Below are 20,674 nucleotides of genomic sequence, written 5' to 3'. Positions count from 1 at the left end.
CATCCGGATTGTTATAGGCGCAAAGTTGAAAAGCCAGTATCTGTGATGGTATAGGGGTGTATTAGTGCCCAAGGCATGGGTAACTTCACATCTGTGAAGGCACCATCAATGCTGAAAGATACATACAGGTTTTGGAGCAACGTATGTTGCCATCCAAGCAACGTTACCATGGATGCCCCTGCTTATTTCAGAAAGACAATGCCAAGCCACGTGTTACAACAGCGTGGCTTCATAGTAAAAGAGTGCGGGTACTAGACTGGCCTGCCTGTAGTCCAGACCTTTCTCCCATTGAAAATGTGTGGCGCATTATGAAGCCTAAAATACCACAATGGAGACCCCGGACTGTTGAACAACTTAAGCTGTACATCAAGCAAGAATGGGAAAGAATTCCACCCGAAAAGCTTCAAAAATTGGTCTCCGCAGTTCCCAAACGTTTACTGAGTGTTGTTAAAAGGAAAGGCCATGTAACACAGTGGTGAACATGCCCCTGTGACAACTTTTTTGCAATGTGTTGCTGCCATTAAATTTTAACAACATCAGACATAAAGAGTACAATATAATACACACATTCAGATATAGATACAAAAAAGAAAATAAGACCCGTATAAAACAAAATGTTGCTGCATGACCTTAGCGTAGGACAGATCAAGAATACAGTCACCATGCTAGTTCAAGTGCATGAAGTAGATAGAGAAGTGCCGTAGTGCTAAAGTGTAAGTGTGCTAATTTATTTGCATATAAGTTACATTGCTGGTGTTGTTGCTCATAGCCCTACTGTTAGCATTAACAGATGTGTTTACACATAGAACATTGCATACATTGGTGTATCTATGTATGAAATATTGCAAAAAATATGACTACATGTAAGCATAGACATATTTACATGTTTAAACATGGTAACATTTTCAAATTGATACATTTAATTTATATATTTATTTTTTTTAAATTTCAGATATAACATAAAACACAACAAAATATCCTACCTTATATTAAAGCACGTGGATTAAAAAAAATATAAAAATAGTCGAATCCTGATTTAAATCAAACGTCTGTTTGAACATAAGGTGTGTGTAGTTACATTCCGGTGCCTTAGAGGGCGCAGTACAATAATTCTGCCATTCAATTTTGGCAACGAAAAGAACAACACAAAGCGGAAGTGAATGCCTTTCATTTCCTGGACGAAGATGCCGGCATGTAAATAAACATGTGTGGATGACTTTGAAAGCCTTTACTCCTCAAGACGGCTCATACTTCGTAACAAAGGTAAGTTTAGTTATTTGTTTACAAAAACAGGACGACCTGGTACATTTTAAAGGAAGAGCGTCAAATGGCTTGAATTAATAGGAACAATTGCTGGCTCGAAAGGAATAGAGTGAATGAATGAATTGATTAACGTGGACCCCGACTTAAACAAGTTGAAAAACTTATTCGGGTGTTACCATTTAGTGGTCAATTGTAGGGAATATGTACTGTACTGTGCAATCTACTAATAAAAGTTTCAATCAATCAATCAAAAGCTTGAAGAGTGCAATATTTCAGATTTACACTAGTTTGAGATGAGACGCTGTAAGATACTGAATCAGTGTGGAACGCTGCTACTTGTAAAATGTAAGTTATTCTGCATTAAATGTAAAGCTACCCACCAGAGAAATAAATGTAGCTAAGCTGCAATAAAAGGACAGAGATGGGATTCATGACTCTTTAGGGAGCCGGAGATTCAGGAGCTGTACCTTTGGAAGAGTCGTTCAGAAAACTGGCACTTTATTATAGTTTTTATATCAAAACAATTTTAATTAAACAATCAATGATAGCAGTTACAAGATGTGGATCAAATTAATTTAAATGTACACATAATGTAACTATTACACTGGGGTGGAATTACTGTATTCTGAAATATTGGCTATACTTTTGTTTGTTTTTTTGTTAACAGTACATATCCCCATGCTGTGACAGTGACATTGCCATCTTGACATTTCTCTCACCTAAAAACGTGGCACACGAGCATTTCAAAAATAGTGAACAAATATCAATCAAAGTTTATTTATATAGCCCTTAATCACAAGTGTCTCAATCCAATCCAATCCAATCCACTTTATTTATATAGCACATTTAAACAGCAACAATGTTTCCAAAGTGCTGCACAGCCATGTTAAAAACAATATTAAAAACAATATTATGCTCCACCAATGACTGAATAAAAACAAAAAATAAATAAATATAAAACCAATATAAAAACAATATAAAAATAAATATGATTAAAAAGGATTTTAAAGGGTAAAACCAATTAAAACAGTAAATAGAAATCAAAATTTATAAAAAAACAAAACAAAAAAACCCCACAGAGGACAGCAGACCACACAACTCACGTAGTGTTAAAAGCCAAAGAATAAAAGTGGGTCTTAAGACGAGACTTAAAACACTCCACTGTGGAAGCAGTTTGAACATGGAGGGGCAGAGTGTTCCAGAGCTTACGGCCGACCACAGAGAAGGCCCTGTCTCCCCTGGTTTTAAGTCTCGTCTTGGGCACCACGAGCAAGAGCTGGCTCTCGGACCTCAGAGCGCGCGCAGGAGTGTAAATTTGGATGAGGTCCGAGATATACTGAGGTGCCAGTCCATGTAAAGCTTTACAGCAAGGTTTTAAAATCAATTCTAAAATGAACAGGGAGCCAGTGCAAACTCTCAAGAATTGGTGTTATGCTCGCGTTTCCTGGCCCCTGTTAAAAGTCATGCTGCCGCGTTCTGGACTAACTGCAACCGGGAGAGAGCTTTTTGGCTAATGCCAGCATAAAGTGCATTGCAGTAGTCCAGGCGACTTGAAATAAAAGCATGCACGACTTCTTCAAAAAGGTTAAAAGATAAAAACGGTTTTACCTTTACTAAAAGACGAAGATGATAAAAACACGATTTTAAAACGCCATTGACTTGTTTGTCAAGTTTAAAATCGCTGTCTATAGTGACGCCAAGGCTGGTGACTTTGGGACGCACATCATTTTGCAATGGTCCCAAGTCAGTGAGGGCCGGACCAAAAACTCAAAGGGCTGCACAAGCCACAACGACACATCAGGGCAAGAAATGACTCAACCCATTGGGATACAATGAGAAACCTTGCACAGATGAGTGGTCCACCCCGGGTCCCCACTTTGAACAGCTAGCTCCTCATCTGTGGTCAGTGGTCACTTAATAACCTCTCCACGCAGGAGAGGGTGGCAGAGCAGAAAAGAGACGGCAGATCAACTGGTCTAAAAGGAGGGTCTATTTAAAGTCTAGTGTATACAAATGAGTTTCAAGATGGGACTTAAAGGCCTACTTAAATGAATGTTTTTTATTTAAACGGGGATAGCAGGTCCATTCTATGTGTCATACTTGATCATTTTGCGATATTGCCATATTTTTGCTGAAAGGATTTAGTAGAGAACGTCGACGATAAAGTTCGCAACTTTTGGTCGCTGATAAAAAAAAGCCTTGCCTGTACCGGAAGTAGCGTGACGTCACAGGTGGAAAGGCTCCTCACATTTCCCCATTGTTTACCATGCAGCCAGAGCGATTCGGACCGAGAAAGCAACGATTATCCCATTAATTTGAGCGTGGATGAAAGATTCGTGGATGAGGAATGTGAGAGTGAAGGACTAGAGTGTAGTGCAGGGCGTATCTTTTTTCGCTCTGACCGTAAATTAGGTACAAGGGTTCATTGGATTCCACACTTTCCTTTTTCTATTGTGGATCACGGATTTGTATTTTAAACCACCTCGGATACTATATCCTCTTGAAAATGAGAATCGAGAACGCGAAATGGACATTCACAGTGACTTTTAGCTCCACGACAATACATCGGCGAAGCACTTTAGCTACGGAGCTAACGTGATAGCACATCGGGCTTAAATGCAGATAGAAACAAAAGAAATAAACCCCTGACTGGAAGGATAGACAGAAAATCAACAATACTATTAAACCATGCACATGTAAATACACGGTTAATGCTTTCCAGGCTGGCAAAGCTTAACAATGCTGTTGCTAACGACGCCATTGAAGCTAACTTAGCAACGGGACCTCTACAGAGCTATGCTAAAAACATTAGCTATCCACCTACGCCAGCCAGCCCTCATCTGCTCATCAACACCCGTGCTCACCTGCGTTCCAGCGATCAACGGAGCGACGATCATAGATGCGGTCGGCGGCCCGGAGACGGAGGAAGTCAAGGTGAGGTCGTCGGCTAGCGAGTCTGCTATCCATCTCAAAGTCCTCCTGGTTGTGTTGCTGTAGTCCGCCGCTAATACACCGATCCCACCTACAACTTTCTTCTTTGCAGTCTTCATTGTTCATTAAACAAATTGCAAAAGATTCACCAACACAGATGTCCAGAATGCTGTGGAATTTTGAGATGAAAACAGAGCTTTTTGTATTGGATTCAATGGTGTACCAATACTTCCGGTTCAACGATTGACGTCACGCGCATACGTCATCATACATAGACGTTTTCAACCGGAAGTTTAGCGGGAAATTTAAAATTGCCCTTTATAAGTTAACCCGGCCGTATTGGCATGTGTTGCAATGTTAAGATTTCATCATTGATATATAAACTATCAGACTGCGTGGTCGGTAGTAGTGGGTGTCAGTAGGCCTTTAAATGCTTCTACTGAGGTAGCATCTCTAACAGTACAGTAGCTGTCAGTGAATTATGTCACATTATAAACATATCTGAACAGCATGATAATGTAAAATTATATATAGTAATGTATTATAGTTGATATTGATATTTTTCTCTATTAAATTTCCCTTTTTAATTTTTAGTTTGAGTCAATCTAGTCATTCAGTCTTAAGTGGTAATTGTTTTTTTTTTATCTACCTCCTTGTCCTGTGCTATGATTAATGTTAAGTGGCTGATGTATTTTATTTATTTTCTTTTGGATTATTGAAGTAGTCTTGCTATAGTTCTGTCTGTGTGTTTAGTTTATTAGCTCAATTCTGTACTACTGCCATAATCTACAAAAATATCAAACGATCCTTTTAAACTAACCTCAACAATTTGTTTTCTAGAGGAAAATAACACGCACAAATCAGAAACTAAAGTTATACTTTTCGGATTCTTCCGACTTCTCATTTTACCTTACTCTTCCTATCTAAAGTTGCTGCAAAAAGACATGTAGCTACACTACCGTTCAAAAGTTTGGGGTCACATTGAAATGTCCTTATTTTTGAAGGAAAAGCACTGTACTTTTCAATGAAGATAACTTTAAACTAGTCTTAACTTTAAAGAAATACACTCTATACATTGCTAATGTGGTAAATGACTATTCTAGCTGCAAATGTCTGCTTTTTGGTGCAATATCTACATAGGTGTATAGAGGCCCATTTCCAGCAACTATCACTCCATTGTTCTAATGGTACAATGTGTTTGCTCATTGGCTCAGAAGACTAATTGATGATTAGAAAACCCTTGTGCAATCATGTTCACACATCTGAAACCAGTTTAGCTCGTTACAGAAGCTACAAGACTGACCTTCCTTTGAGCAGATTGAGTTTTTGGAGCATCACATTTGTGGGGTCAATTAAACGCTCAAAATGGCCAGAAAAAGAGAACTTTCATATGAAACTCGACAGTGTATTCTTGTTCTTAGAAATGAAGGCTATTCCACAAAATTGTTTGGGTGACCCCAAACTTTTGAACGGTAGTGTATCTAGTGCTAATGCTATGTTTGCTTTCTGAGTGACTTGTAAAGACTAGCCGAGCTGATTTTTGATCGTTATGGTAAAATAAAAAAATCGGTACGAATTGTTTTATTCGTGTTTGGTTTTTTTAGGTTCAAGTGTTTTATATAAAGTTAATGTTGATGATCATTTAGAATTTATTATTGGTTTGTTTAATGTTATTTTACAGTATCAAATGCTTCGAGTCTGTCATAAAATGTTTATAGTTTAAATAAGGATTTATATATATTTTTTGTACTTCAGTCAAATTGATGCACCTAAATCATGTTTTCCTTAATGTTGATAAGAATACAATGTTATGCAGAGGTGTACGTATAACACATTTTTAGACAAATGATACTGTGTAACAGAAAACAATTAAGATACACTGCTTTTGTCAGTGTCACGTTATGTTGTTTTAAAATATTCAATCTGATATATTGCCATTTTTTGTTTTCTTTAATGTTAATAAGAATACAATGTTATGCAGAGGTGTACTTATAACACATTTTTAGACAAATAATACTGTTTAACAGAAAACAAATAGGACGTACTGCTTTTGTTAGTGTCACGTTATGTTTTAGAATATTCAATCTGACATAATATTGCCATTTTTTGTTTTCTTTAATGTTAATAAGAATACAATGTTATGCAGGGGTGTACTTATAACACATGTTTAGACAAATGATACTGTGTAACAGAAAACAAATAAGCATACTGCTTTTGTTAGTGTCATGTTATGTTGTTTTAAAATATTCAATCTGACATAATATTGCCATTTTTTGTTTTCTTTAATGTTAATAAGAATACAATGTTATGCAGGGGTGTACTTATAACACATGTTTAGACAAATGATACTGTGTAACAGAAAACAAATAAGCATACTGCTTTTGTTAGTGTCACGTTATGTTGTTTTAGAATATTCAATCTGACATAATATTGCCATTTTTGTTTTCTTTAATGTTAATAAGAATACAATGTTATGCAGAGGTGTACTTATAACACATGTTTAGACAAATGATACTGTGTAACAGAAAACAAATAAGCATACTGCTTTTGTTAGTGTCACGTTATGTTGTTTTAAAATATTCAATCTGACATAATATTGCTATTTTTTGTTTTCTTTAATGTTGATAAGAATACAATGTTATGCAGAGGTGTACTTATGACACATTTTTAGACAAATGATACTGTGTAACAGAAAACAATTAAGACACACTGCTTTTGTCAGTGTCACGTTATGTTGTTTTAAAATATACAATCTGACATAATATTGCCATAACCTCTGCAAGCGACATTTAAAAGTGTTGATTTATTGAATAATAATCTCTCGTTCTGCAGGATGGCTCTTCCACATGTGCGACTGTGCATTAGACGCAGCATCGTCTCAGGATTTGATGCCCGCGGCTATGCGACGCTCAGCGCGGCCTCAAACAGGCAGGAGAAAGGCAGCAGCAGCGTTCCAGTCTTTCAGTACGTGGGTCAGCACAAGAAGCCCAGCCACAAAGTGTTTGTGTGGGGCTTCAGCTTCACCGGAGCGCTCGGCATTCCCAGCTTCGTCGTGCCGGACAGCGGCCGGAAGAAGCCTCGCAAATACCAGCTCACGCCTTACAGATTGGAAACGGCAGAGCAGGTAGATTGACGAGGTGGTAGTCTCAGAAATGGCTCTTGTTGACTTATTTTTCCTGTTTTAGATCTCCTCAGCGGCTTGTGGTTACGGCTTCACACTCATCGCCTCCTCCACCAAAGATGTCACCAAGCTATGGGGCATGGGCTTGAACAAGGACTCCCAGCTGGGATTTCAACGCACGCAGCACAGTCGACGTAAGACTGAGATGGTGTTTTTCATCCAACATATCCAACTTCAGCACTTTTAAACTCCTAGTCCACCAAAGTGCTGTACAGAATTACTACAAACCCCGTTTCCATATGAGTTGGGAAATTGTGTTAGATGTAAATATAAACGGAATACAATGATTTGCAAATCATTGTTGCTACAAAGACAACATATTTGATGTTCAAACTGATAAACTTTTTTTTTTTTGCAAATAATCATTAAATTTAGAATTTGATGCCAGCAACACGTGACAAAGAAGTTGGGAAAGGTGGCAATAAATACTGATAAAGTTGAGGAATGCTCATCAAACACTTATTTGGAACATCCCACAGGTGAACAGGCAAATTGGGAACAGGTGGGTGCCATGAATGGATATAAAAGTAGATTCCATGAAATGCTCAGTCATTCACAAACAAGGATGGGGCGAGGGTCACCACTTTGTCAACAAATGCGTGAGCAAATTGTTGAACAGTTTAAGAAAAATCTTTCTCAACCAGCTATTGCAAGGAATTTAGGGATTTCACCATCTACGGTCCGTAATATCATCAAAGGGTTCAGAGAATCTGGAGAAATCACTGCACGTAAGCAGCTAAGCCCGTGACCTTCGATCCCTCAGGCAGTACTGCATCAACAAGCGACATCAGTGTGTAAAGGATATCACCACATGGGCTCAGGAACACTTCAGAAACCCACTGTCAGTAACTACAGTTGGTCGCTACATCTGTAAGTGCAAGTTAAAACTCTCCTATGCAAGGCGAAAACCGTTTATCAACAACACCCAGAAACGCCGTCGGCTTCGCTGAGCCTGAGCTCATCTAAGATGGACTGATACAAAGTGGAAAAGTGTTCTGTGGTCTGACGAGTCCACATTTCAAATTGTTTTTGGAAACTGTGGACGTCGTGTCCTCCGGACCAAAGAGGAAAAGAACCATCCGGATTGTTATAGGCGCAAAGTTGAAAAGCCAGCATCTGTGATGGTATGGGGGTGTATTAGTGCCCAAGACATGGGTAACTTCACATCTGTGAAGGCGCCATTAATGCTGAAAGGTACATACAGGTTTTGGAGCAACATATGTTGCCATCCAAGCAACGTTACCATGGACGCCCCTGCTTATTTCAGCAAGACAATGCCAAGCCACGTGTTACATCAACGTGGCTTCATAGTAAAAGAGTGCGGGTACTAGACTGGCCTGCCTGTAGTCCAGACCTGTCTCCCATTGAAAATGTGTGGCACATTATGAAGCCTAAAATACCACAACGGAGACCCCCGGAATGTTGAACAACTTAAGCTGTACATCAAGCAAGAATGGGAAGGAATTCCACCTGAGAAGCTTAAAAAATGTGTCTCCTCAGTTCCCAAACGTTTACTGAGTGTTGTTAAAAGGAAAGGCCATGTAACACAGTGGCAAACATGCCATTTCCCAACTACTTTGGCATGTGTTGCAGCCATGAAATTCTAAGTTAATTATTATTTGCAAAAAAAAAATAAAGTTTATGAGTTTGAACATCAAATATCTTGTCTTTGTAGTGCATTCAATTGAATATGGGTTGAAAAGGATTTGCAAATCATTGTATTCCGTTTATATTTAATAATAATAATACCTGGGATTTATATAGCGCTTTTCTAAATACCCAAAGTCGCTTTACATGTGTGTGTGGGGGGGGGATTAAAACAACTTTATTAGGAAAAGAAACTAAGAAAAGAAAAAAAATAATAAAGAAACACCAAGGGCAGGGTCAGTTTGGAAAGGCTAATGTGAAGAGGTGAGTTTTTAGGGTGGTTTTGAAGGTAGGGAGGGAGGGGGCATCTCTGATGTGCCTGGGGAGAGCGTTCCAGAGAGAGGGGGCAGCCACGGAGAAGGCCCTGTCGCCCCAGGTTCGGCGCCTGGTCTTGGGGACCTCCAGGAGGCCAGCATCACTAGACCTGAGGGAACGGGACGGGACGTGTGGCTGGAGGAGGTCAGAGAGGTAGGGTGGAGCCAGGTTATGGAGTGCCTTGTAGGTGGTGAGGAGTATTTTAAAGGGGATTCTGTATTCGACAGGCAGCCAGTGGAGGTCATGAAGGACAGGTGTGATGTGCTCTCTGGAGCGGGTTCCGGTGAGCAGGCGGGCAGCGGAGTTCTGGACATATTGCAGTTTATTGAGGGTTTTGGAAGTGATGCCGTAGAGGATGCTGTTGCAATAGTCTAACCGGGATGAGATGAAGGCGTGGATGAGGGTTTCGGCAGCAGAGGGTGTGAGGGAGGGCCGGAGACGGGCAATGTTTCTGAGGTGGAAGAATGCAGTTTTGGTGATGTGGTTTACGTGGGGGAGGAATGAGAGGGTAGGGTCGAAGATTACACCTAGATTGCGGATGTGGGTGGAGGTAGTGACAAGGGAGCCGTCGATGTTTAATGAAAAGTCCTGAGTGGAGCGAGTGAGGGAGTCGGGGCCAATTATAATTATTTCAGATTTGTTGCAGTTGAGTTTTAGAAAGTTTTTTTGCATCCAGGTTTTTATGTCTGTGAGGCAGGTGGTGAGGGTGGAGTGGGTGGCTGGGGTGATGGTCGTGGTGGAAAGGTATAGTTGTGTGTCGTCGGCATAGCAGGGAAATTGAAGGCCGTGGTGGCGGAGGATCTGACCGAGGGGCAGGAGGTAGATGGTGAAGAGTAGGGGGCCAAGTACTGAGCCTTGGGGGACGCCGTGGGTGACTGGGGCAGTGGAGGAGGTGCAGTTGTTGATTGAGATGAATTGATATTTACATCTAACACAACTTCCCAACTCATATGGAAACGGGGTTTGTAAATAAATAACTAAAATAAATCACAATGAAAACAAATTAAAACAATTAAGTTACAATTAAACAATTAAAAATAACCTAAACTAAAGCCAAATAAAATACGATACGAGTAGGGATGTGATTAACACCCACAACTTACAAAGTCTCATTAGCCGACTGAATATGTATAGTTCCCTTGAGAAACCACAAAATAAAAAGTATTTTCCATAGTTAAGATTTATATTGTACAAAATTATTTCATTTTATGACTATTTTGGTATACAGTCGTTTATTGGTTCCCGAATATAACCACGAATAATTAATTTCCGTGAAGTAGGAATCATTAATTATAAATATTCTCATAGCTGGAGAATAAAAAAACTGTTTACGACCATTTTTCAACATTATGAGAGCCTTCTAGACATGAAATACCACCCTTTCGGCAATCCTATAAAATAATGCTGCTGAGCCAATCAGTGGCTGCGATACTGAACAACATACTCTGATTGGTTTGGTCTCCTCTAGTGGCCAGTACGACTCTAGTGTGGATATTTTTAGTTTATTCAGCCATTTTTGGGCTTGGAAATGCTTAATTAGGTTGTACAATATGCTTAAAAAAAAATAAATAAATAAATATATGTATCAATTATATATATATATTATAAATATGTACAGTACATATTATATATATTATATAATATGTGTGTATGTATACATATATGTATATTTGGGCATTACATTATAGTATTGTAAAAAAATACAAACACAAAATATTATTTAAGAATTTTTTGTAAATAATAGAAGTAATCCTCGTTAGGGGTGCTTAAAAAAAATTGATACACATCCAAATCACAACTTTTATTTATTGCAATTCTTAATCGATGCATAATTTAAAAAAAATCCTTTTAGATATTTAATTTTAGGGAACCAGTTTTACAAAAATACTTTTTTAGACCGTCTCCATGCTTACTGGCTGCGTGTGTATGTCATAAGTCAGCAACCAAAAGGAGGTTTTTTTTTGTAACATGTTTTGAAAAAGTTTAATTATATTTACTGAATGGAATCGTCACCCCAAGAATTGGAATGAGATTGAATCGTAAGATTCCCACCTCTATTATTCATTCATCTTTAACATTTTCAGTTGAAGTGGTCTCAGCCTGTAACAATAGCACCCTCTAGTGGTACATCTGTGTTATAGCACCATGGCCTCAAGCTGTTGCAACAATTAAACCAAATCGTGTTGCTTTAAATCTTGTCTTATGTCGGAGGCTTCACTGTCCTTATGGTGTTTATGTCCCCCGCCTGCGTAGACGTGAGCTACGACTACGTGTTGGAACCGTCACCGGTGGCGCTCCCCCTCGTCGAGCCCCAGCGGACCCGAGTGGCTCAAGTGTCATGTGGCCGAGCTCACTCTCTGGTCCTCACTGATCAGGAGGGAGGTGAGTGACTCATGACTCACTGTTTGGTGTGTGTGTGTGTCGGTGAGTGTGTACGCGTCCTGGGTATGAAGCAGCTGCTACGTCGCACGTAATAAACCCATTAGAGTCCTCCCCGGGGTACATGCAGTCCAATAGCGTGCAGATGCTCTCTTCAATGTCACCGACAGACGAGAACGTTGTAATTTATCTAGTTTGATGTTCTCCTCACCATCTGTTATTGTTCTATCTCTCCTCTCCCAGTGTTCAGCATGGGAAACAATTCCTATGGGCAATGTGGACGGCGCATAGTGGAGGACGAAGCCTACAGGTGTGTGGTCTTTCATTTGGCAATTTATACTCAGCTGTCACAACATTAGGCACATCTACCTAATGACCAAGGAAACAATGCAAGAGTTTTACATGCAATAAGTGACGTGTTGCTGTCATAAAGTCTTTCTAAAATAGTGGGGGGCGTGTGAAAAGGCCTCAAACCATGCTTCGAAAAGCTGTGCACTGCAAAACGTGCTCATTGCATCATTTTATTTATATATATACTTTTTAAAAAAAAATCCGCACATTCATTCATTTTTGCTTTGTAGGTTAAAGAGTTTTAAATATATTTTTCTCCTTTGTTGATTTGAATTTATTATTGGAGTTTATGGAGTTAATTTATTTTTTCAGTATCAAATGGTTCAAGTCTTTAAAATGTTTTTTATATTTTTAAATAAGGAGATATTTATTTTTTTGAGGCAAATTGATGCACTTTAAATATTTAATGGTACAGACTACAAACAATGTTAATAAAGTTATTCTTATTTGTAAGTTGTAGAGATCGACCAATATGTTTTTTTCAGGGCCACGACCGATACCAAATATTAGTAGTTAAGGAGGCCGATGATATTTGGAGCTAAATACGAGCATCATATGCGTAATTATTGTATCTGCTGATGTAGTTCTAGCCCATAATGATTACGTCATAATAACAAATATCGGCGCTGATAATCGGTCGATCTTTAGTAAGTTGATCTATGTCTGTTTCATCTTTTTTTGTTTTCTTTAATTTTAATAAGTTTGATCGTGTTACTTTTTAGTTTTAGTGTTTTTTGGTTTTTTTTAAATGTATGTTTTTTTAATTTAAAAATGTCATTTTTATTTTGTTGGGATTTTTTTAGTCAACTAACCAAGTTACATTTTCAAGGAGTAATCAGTAATCTGATGACTTTTTCAAAATAACTGGGAACACTGCATACAATACAACCATGCTTTTAAAGTTAAGAATAAAATATGTACGTTAGATACGTTGCGGTCGTCTACATCCATGCATTGAAAGCACACTGTACACTTATAGCAGAAAATAAAAACTGTGCGGTGAGGTACATTGTGGTTGTCTACATCCGTGCATTTAAATAAAAATAAAAAAATTATGTATGGTGGGTGCGTTGTAGGTGTGTACAACAATACTGTACTTTCAAAGTTTCAAAGTAGAAAATAAAAGATGTACTACATTCATGCATTAAAACTAGAAAAAAAGAGATAAAAGATATACTACATCTATTCATTAAAATTAGAAAAAAGAGATAAAAGATATACTACATCCATGCATTAAAACTAGAAAGAAGAGATAAAAGATGTACTACATCCATGCATTAAAACTAGAAAAAAGAGATTAAAGATGTACTACATCCATGCATTAAAACTAGAAATAAGAGATAAAAGATGTACTACATCCATGCATTAAAACTAGAAAGAAGGGATAAAAGATGTACTACATCCATGCATTAAAACTAGAAAGAAGAGATAAAAGATGTACTACATCCATGCATTAAAACTAGAAAGAAGAGATAAAAGATGTACTACATCCATGCATTAAAACTAGAAAGAAGAGATAAAAGATGTACTACATCCATGCATTAAAACTAGAAACGAGATAAAAGATGTACTACATGCATGCATTAAAACTAGACAAAAGAGATACAAGATGTACTACGGTACATCAATGCATTAAAACTAGAAAAAAAGAGATAAAAGATGTACTACATGCATGCATTAAAACTAGAAAGAAGAGATAAAAGATGTACTACATCCATGCATTAAAACTAGAAAGAAGAGATAAAAGATGTACTATATCCATGCATTAAAACTAGAAAGAAGAGATAAAGGATGTACTACATCTATGCATTAAAACTAGGAAAAAGAGATAAAAGATGTACTACATCCATGCATTAAAACTAGAAACAATAGATCTATGGTGGTTACAATGCTCTCGTCTGCAATCCACAACAATTATGTTCCCCCTGTTGTGTTTTCTGCAGCAAACTATTGTAGTCGGGCCTGAAAGCGATGCGCCCTCTGCTGGTTGCTGCCAAGCAGTGACAAAAAGACAAAATTTTATTACTGCCTGAAAGATGAAAACAATTCCCTTCTGTTGTAAATATGACATGTTATGTTGTGCCAACAGTGGCAGTCACGTGCTTCACAAGATAGAGGGCATTGGCAGCAAGGTGGTACAGGTTAGTGTCGACCAATAAGATGACGCGATGGCTCGTATCGGTCTGACTGGTGTCTTCTCTCCTCCTCCTCTAGGTGGCGTGTGGACAGGACCACAGCCTCTTCCTGACGGAGGCGGGACAAGTGTACGCTTGTGGGTGGGGGGCGGATGGACAGACAGGTGGGAAACAAACAATCTGTCTTTTTTTTTTTTTTTTTTTGCTTTAATTGAATTTCCATTCATTGCAGGTGTGGGACACCACAAGGTGTGCTCCACACCCACCCAGGTGGCGGGGGACCTGGCGGGGGTGGCGGTGCAGCAGATCAGCACCTATGGAGACTGCAGCCTGGCCGTGTCGGAGGATGGACAGCTGTACGGGTGGGGCAACTCGGAGTACCGTCAGCTGGCCTCCATCACCGAAGCAACACAGGTGAGGACGAACGAGCTGTCCACCAGGGGGCAGTACCACAATTATTGTTCCAATAGGTTGTGTTCACCTGACCTCAGTCAAGGATTATATAGCATAGTTTGCATTTTTTGCTCGTATTTGCTTTTAGTGATACAATCTAGGCCCCTTGCATACTCAGATAGTTTGCACACTGTTAGCGGCACAGTTGCCATGTTGGTTTGGTGGCCCACTACATCGCATACTTCCGTTCAAAAGTCACGTGATTGAATACAACCTATACAGAAGTGCATTGCATTGCTAATAATTATTCTCATTACTACTTATTGCTGTTTATTTATTAATTCAATTATTTATTTGTGAACATACATTTTTAATAATAATATTTGATACAATAATGACGATATGATTAATATTAATATTATTAAAATGTTATATAATTTGTTAAAAAAAAAGAAAAAGAATGAATTATTAAAATATGTTTTTATTTTTATAAATTTTTAAGATATAAACCATTATTGTTATTATTATTAGTAGTAATAATAATAACAGTGGATTTATTAATTCAGGAATAAGTAATATTTATACACAGGCACATGTCAATAAATTAGACTATCAAAAAAAAAAGTCAGTAGAGTAGATTTCACAAGTATAATTAAGACTAAGACAATAGTCAGGAGGTATTTGCAGTTAGATTGCTAGTTTATAATGATACATTTTCTTACCATGTTCCACATTTGATGAACTACCACATTTTGGTGTTTTGTTGGCTTTGTGCTATAATTATAAAAATACATTACATTTTTTAATTTTACATAAACATATATGTATATATATATATATATATATATATATATATATATATATATACACTACCGTTCAAAAGTTTGGGGTCACCCTAACAATTTTGTGGAATAGCCTTCATTTCTAAGAACAAGAATAGACTGTCGAGTTTCAGATGAAAGTTGTCTTTTTCTGGCCATTTTGAGTGTTTTATTGACCCCACAAATGTGATGCTCCAGAAACTCAATCTGCTCAAAGGAAGGTCAGTTTTGTAGCTTCTGTAACAAGCTAAACTGTTTTCAGATGTGTGAACATGATTGCACAAGGGTTTTCTAATCATCAATTAGCCTTCTGAGCCAATGAGCAAACACATTGTACCATTAGAACACTGGAGTGATAGTTGCTGGAAATGGGCCTCTATACACCTATGTAGATATTGCACCAAAAACCAGACATTTGCAGCTAGAATAGTCATTTACCACATTAGCAATGTATAGAGTGTATTTCTTTAAAGTTAAGACTAGTTTAAAGTTACCTTCATTGAAAAGTACAGTGCTTTTCCTTCAAAAATAAGGACATTTCAATGTGACCCCAAACTTTTGAACGGTAGTATATATATATATATATATATATATATATATATATATATATATATATATATATACAGTACAGGCCAAAAGTTTGGACACACCTTCTCATTCAATGCATTTTCTTTATTTTCATGACTATTTACATTGTAGATTGTCACTGAAGGCATCAAAACTATGAATGAACACATGTGGAGTTATGTACTTAACAAAAAAGGTGAAATAATTGAAAACATGTTTTATATTGTATCCATCCATTCATCCATCCATCTGTGATGAGGTGGCGACTTGTCCAGAGTGTACTCCGCCTTCCAGCAGCTGAGATAGGCTCCAGCACCCCCCGCGACTCCAAAAGGGACAAGCGGTATAAAATGTTTTATATTGTAGTTTCTTCAAAATAGCCACTCTTTGCTCTGATTACTGCTTTGCACACTCTTGGCATTCTCTCGTTGAGCTATTATGAAAAACATCCAAACACCATTAAAACATTTTTTAATTACACCCATTTATATCCATTAGAGTGCACGATGGGAAAAAATGTAAAACACTCTACACGTATCCATGTTCGGCTCATTTTAGCTGCTTGATATTTCAGATTGATTACAAATCTTTCAGAAGGTCATCACGGAAGTAAACAAGGGAGGAGTCCAACTTTCACATACTCTTAATCCATCCATCCATTTTCTACCGCTTATTCCCTTCGGGGTCGCGGGGGGCGCTGGAGCCTATCTCAGCTACAATCGGGCGGAAGGCGGGGTACACCCTGGACAAGTCGCCACCTCATCGCAGGGCCAACACAGATAGACAGACGACATTCACACTCACATTCACACACTAGGGCCAATTTTAGTGTTGCCAATCCACCTATCCCCAGGTGCATGTTTTTGGAGGTGGGAGGAAGCCGGAGTACCCGGAGGGAACCCACGCAGTCACGGGGAGGACATGCTAACTCCACACAGAAAGATCCCGAGCCCGGGATTGAACTCACGACTACTATTGTGAGGCAGACACAATAACCCCTCTTCCACCGTGCTGTCCACACATACTCTTAATATCCAATTATATTAATTATATATCCATTATACTAATTATATAGCCATCCTATTAATACTAGTAATATTAATACTACTAATAATAGTATATATATATATATATATATATATATATATATAAAATTTAAAATATATATATATATATATATATGGGGCACTGCTCTTGATATATATATATATATATATATATATATATCTATCTATCTATCTATCTATCTATCTATCTATCTATCTATCTATCTATATATATATATATATATATATATATATATATATATATATACATATACAACATACATACATACATACATACATACACACACACACACACACACACACACACACAGTTACTGTACATGCAGTCGGTTTTCGGCCCCCGGCCAAATTGTTTTAGCCCAATGCGTCCCCCAAGTCGAAAAATGTCACTTGTGTGTAGTGAATTAAAAAAAAGTTTCACCTTTAGAATTAAATAAGTAAAATAAATTAGGTTTTTCAAGATAGTAAATAATTCATAAATGTAAACAATAGCACATAAATAAAATAATATATATTCCACTATTACTAGATTAAAATGTGTTGTAATAAATATATCATGTAGAATATTTGTATAAAATAATGAGCATTCATACGAATATATTCTAAGCAAGCTCGGGGGAATTTTTTGGAGGTGAGGCGATAAAACTATTAAAAAGTCAAATGATCAAGCATCTGTTCCATTGTAAATTAGCACATTGTTGGGATTTAGTTTACTGGTCTCATGACACCTTTTTCCAGTTGTTGCTTGACAGGATTTGTGGGAAACAATCTTTTGTGCCCTCACTCCTAATTAAAACAAAATATATCTACCATATGAATATATAACAAATTGCTCATGTTGTGGGTGTGCTGGGGCACTGCTCTTGATTTCAGATCAACGTTCCTCGTCACGTCCCCCTGAGAGGCTGTGGGAAGGTGGTGCAGGCGGCATGCGGCGGCACGCAGGTGGCCGTCCTCAATGGTCAGGACACCAAAACAAAATTGTAGCGACGTGTCGCTGAGTTTTAACGTTTTTTTCTGGACAAAATAAGCAAAAAAACGTGGTCTGTTTTCCAGAGAGAGGCGAGGTGTTCGTTTGGGGCTACGGCATTCTGGGAAAAGGCCCCAAGCTTTCAGAGTCGTCCGTTCCCGAGATGATTCCGCCCACGCTGTTCGGGCTCTCCGACTTCAACCCCTCGGTCGTCGTCACCAAGATCCGATGTGGCCTGACTCACTTTGCGGCCGTGACGGGTAAATAAGTCTTGGTAAAAAAACAAAAAACAAGACTGCTTTCATTTCATTTGTTTCGCTGCTTGCAGATCGCGGCGAGCTCTTCGTCTGGGGGAAAAACATCCGAGGTTGTTTGGGAATCGGCAGAAGAGACGACCAGTTCTTTCCCTGGCGGGTAAGCAGGAAAATACGTTTAAAATAAGTGCTAGTTTGCTATTTATAATAACTTATTAGATAATGATAAACATGTCATTTGTCAAATAAATAATTCACCTATGAATTATTGATTGATGTACTTCAAAATATATTAATATAATGTATATTTTACTATTACAATTACTATTTAAATCCAGTATGTTATAATGAACTCACCTGCTATTTTTATGTATATCGTTACAATTTATTGAATATCAAAAGATAATTTCTTGTTTTATGATTATTATTATTATTATTATTATTATTATTATTAACACAAGTGCAAAATACAAACTACGAGTTGAAGTTTTCTGTTGATATAACTGAGTATGTATTTTCATTTTAAAATACGGCCCACAGCTAATATTTTAATGACCGAAAAATATTAATGTACTATATATATTATTAAAAACATTTTTGATTTATAATACAGTATGTTAAAATACATACACTCGCTATTTATATTAACTTATTAGATTATGATAAACACGTCATCTGTCAAATAAATAATTAACATAGGAATTATTGATTGATGTACTTCAAAATATATTAATATACTGTACATTTGACTATTACAATTATTATTTTAATCCGTTATGTTAAAATGAACTCACCTGTCATTTTTATGTATATCATTACAATTTATTGAATATCAAAAGAGAATTTCTTGTTTTATGATTATTATTATTTTTATTATTATTATTATTATAAACACAAGTGCAAAGTACAAACTACGAGTTGAAGTTTCCTGTTGATATAACTGAATATGTATTTTTCTTTTACAGTACGGCCCGCAGCTAATATTTTAATGGCCAAAAAATATTAATGTACTATCATCATCATCATCATCATCAGCCGTTGTCAGTCCACTGCTGGACGAAAGCCTCAGCATGTTTCTGCCATAGTGAACAACCAGCATAATGTACTATATATATTATTTAAAACATTTATATGTTTTTATTTATAATACAGTTTGTTAAAATACATACACTTGCTATTTATATTAACTTATTACATTATGATAAACACGTCATCTGTCAAATAAATAATTAAGATAGGAATTATTGATTGATGTATTTCAAAATATATTAACATACCGTACATTTTACTATTACAATTATTATTTTAATCCAGTGTGTTAAATTATTTATTTTTATTTATTTATTTATTTTTGTTAAAATTAACTCACCTGTCATTTTTATGTATATCATTACAATTTATTGAATATCAAAAGATAATTTATTGTCTTATTATTATTATTATTGTTATTATTATTATTATTATTATTATTATTAACACAAGTGCAAAGTACAAACTACGAGTTGAAGTTTTCTGTTGATATAACTGAATATGTATTTTTCTTTTAAAGTACGGCCTGCAGCTAATATTTAAATGGCCAAAAAATATTAATTTACTATATTGAGTTGAGTTTGAGTTTATTTCGAACATGCATGCATACAACATGATACATCACAATTTCCAGTTTCTCTTTTCGACATGTTCGAAAAGGAGTAGGAAGACGCAGAGCTTATTTAATCCTACCCCTTTTCTTTTACATAACAGTTGCTAAAACTTTTGTTCACTTCCTGTTCTCAATTTATTCACAATATATATTAAATCCATCCATCCATCCATCCATTTTCTACCGCTTACTATATTATTTAAAACATTTATATGTTTTTTATTTATAATACAGTATGTTAAAATACATACACTGGCTATTCATATTAACTTATTAGGTTATGATAAACTTGTCATTTGTCAAATAAATAATTAACATATGAATTATTGATTGATGTACTTCAAAATATATTGATATATATTGTACATTTTACTATTACAATTATTATTTTAACCCAGTATGTTAAAATGAACTCACCTGCCATTTTTATGTATATCATTACAATGTATTGAATATCAAAAGAGAATTTCTTGTTGTATTATTAGTATTATTATTATTATTATTATTAACAACACAAATGCAAAGTTTCCTGTTGATGTAACTGAATATGTATTTTTATTTTAAAGTATGGCCCACAGCTAATATTTTAATGGCCAAAAAATATTAATTTACTCTATATATTATTTAAAATATTTGGTTTTTTTTAATTTATAATACAGTCTGTTAAAATACATACACTTGCTATTTTTAATGCATATTTTAGCACAATTTAATGACTATTAAAATGTATTACAGTATTTTTGTTTTTTTATTATTAT

The 20,674-nt window shown here is 36.5% G+C and overlaps 1 protein-coding gene across 2 annotated transcripts in view; it reads left to right on the top strand.

Annotated features, from left to right (window-relative positions):
* Window positions 1–20,674, top strand: part of rcc1l (RCC1 like) — a 34,214-nt gene that overhangs the window by 11,721 nt on the left and 1,819 nt on the right. Inside the window, exons 1-11 of one of the 2 annotated variants that reach the window (XM_062048959.1) lie at window positions 1,097–1,263; window positions 7,027–7,318; window positions 7,380–7,509; window positions 11,591–11,719; window positions 11,960–12,026; window positions 14,157–14,208; window positions 14,282–14,366; window positions 14,435–14,616; window positions 17,924–18,011; window positions 18,107–18,280; window positions 18,349–18,434. In XM_062048959.1, coding sequence (XP_061904943.1) covers window positions 7,028–7,318; window positions 7,380–7,509; window positions 11,591–11,719; window positions 11,960–12,026; window positions 14,157–14,208; window positions 14,282–14,366; window positions 14,435–14,616; window positions 17,924–18,011; window positions 18,107–18,280; window positions 18,349–18,434 — 1,284 coding nt within the window. In that variant the 5' untranslated portion in view covers window positions 1,097–1,263; window position 7,027. Of the gene's footprint in view, window positions 1–1,096; window positions 1,264–7,026; window positions 7,319–7,379; window positions 7,510–11,590; window positions 11,720–11,959; window positions 12,027–14,156; window positions 14,209–14,281; window positions 14,367–14,434; window positions 14,617–17,923; window positions 18,012–18,106; window positions 18,281–18,348; window positions 18,435–20,674 lie in introns of those variants that run through there. The other variant, XM_062048958.1, reaches the window with a different exon arrangement.

This window comes from Entelurus aequoreus, linkage group LG05, assembly GCF_033978785.1.
Source record: "Entelurus aequoreus isolate RoL-2023_Sb linkage group LG05, RoL_Eaeq_v1.1, whole genome shotgun sequence".
NCBI lineage: Eukaryota > Metazoa > Chordata > Actinopteri > Syngnathiformes > Syngnathidae > Entelurus > Entelurus aequoreus.
The sequence above is the reverse complement of the archived record's forward strand: the minus strand, read 5'-3'. Positions and strand labels throughout refer to the sequence as shown.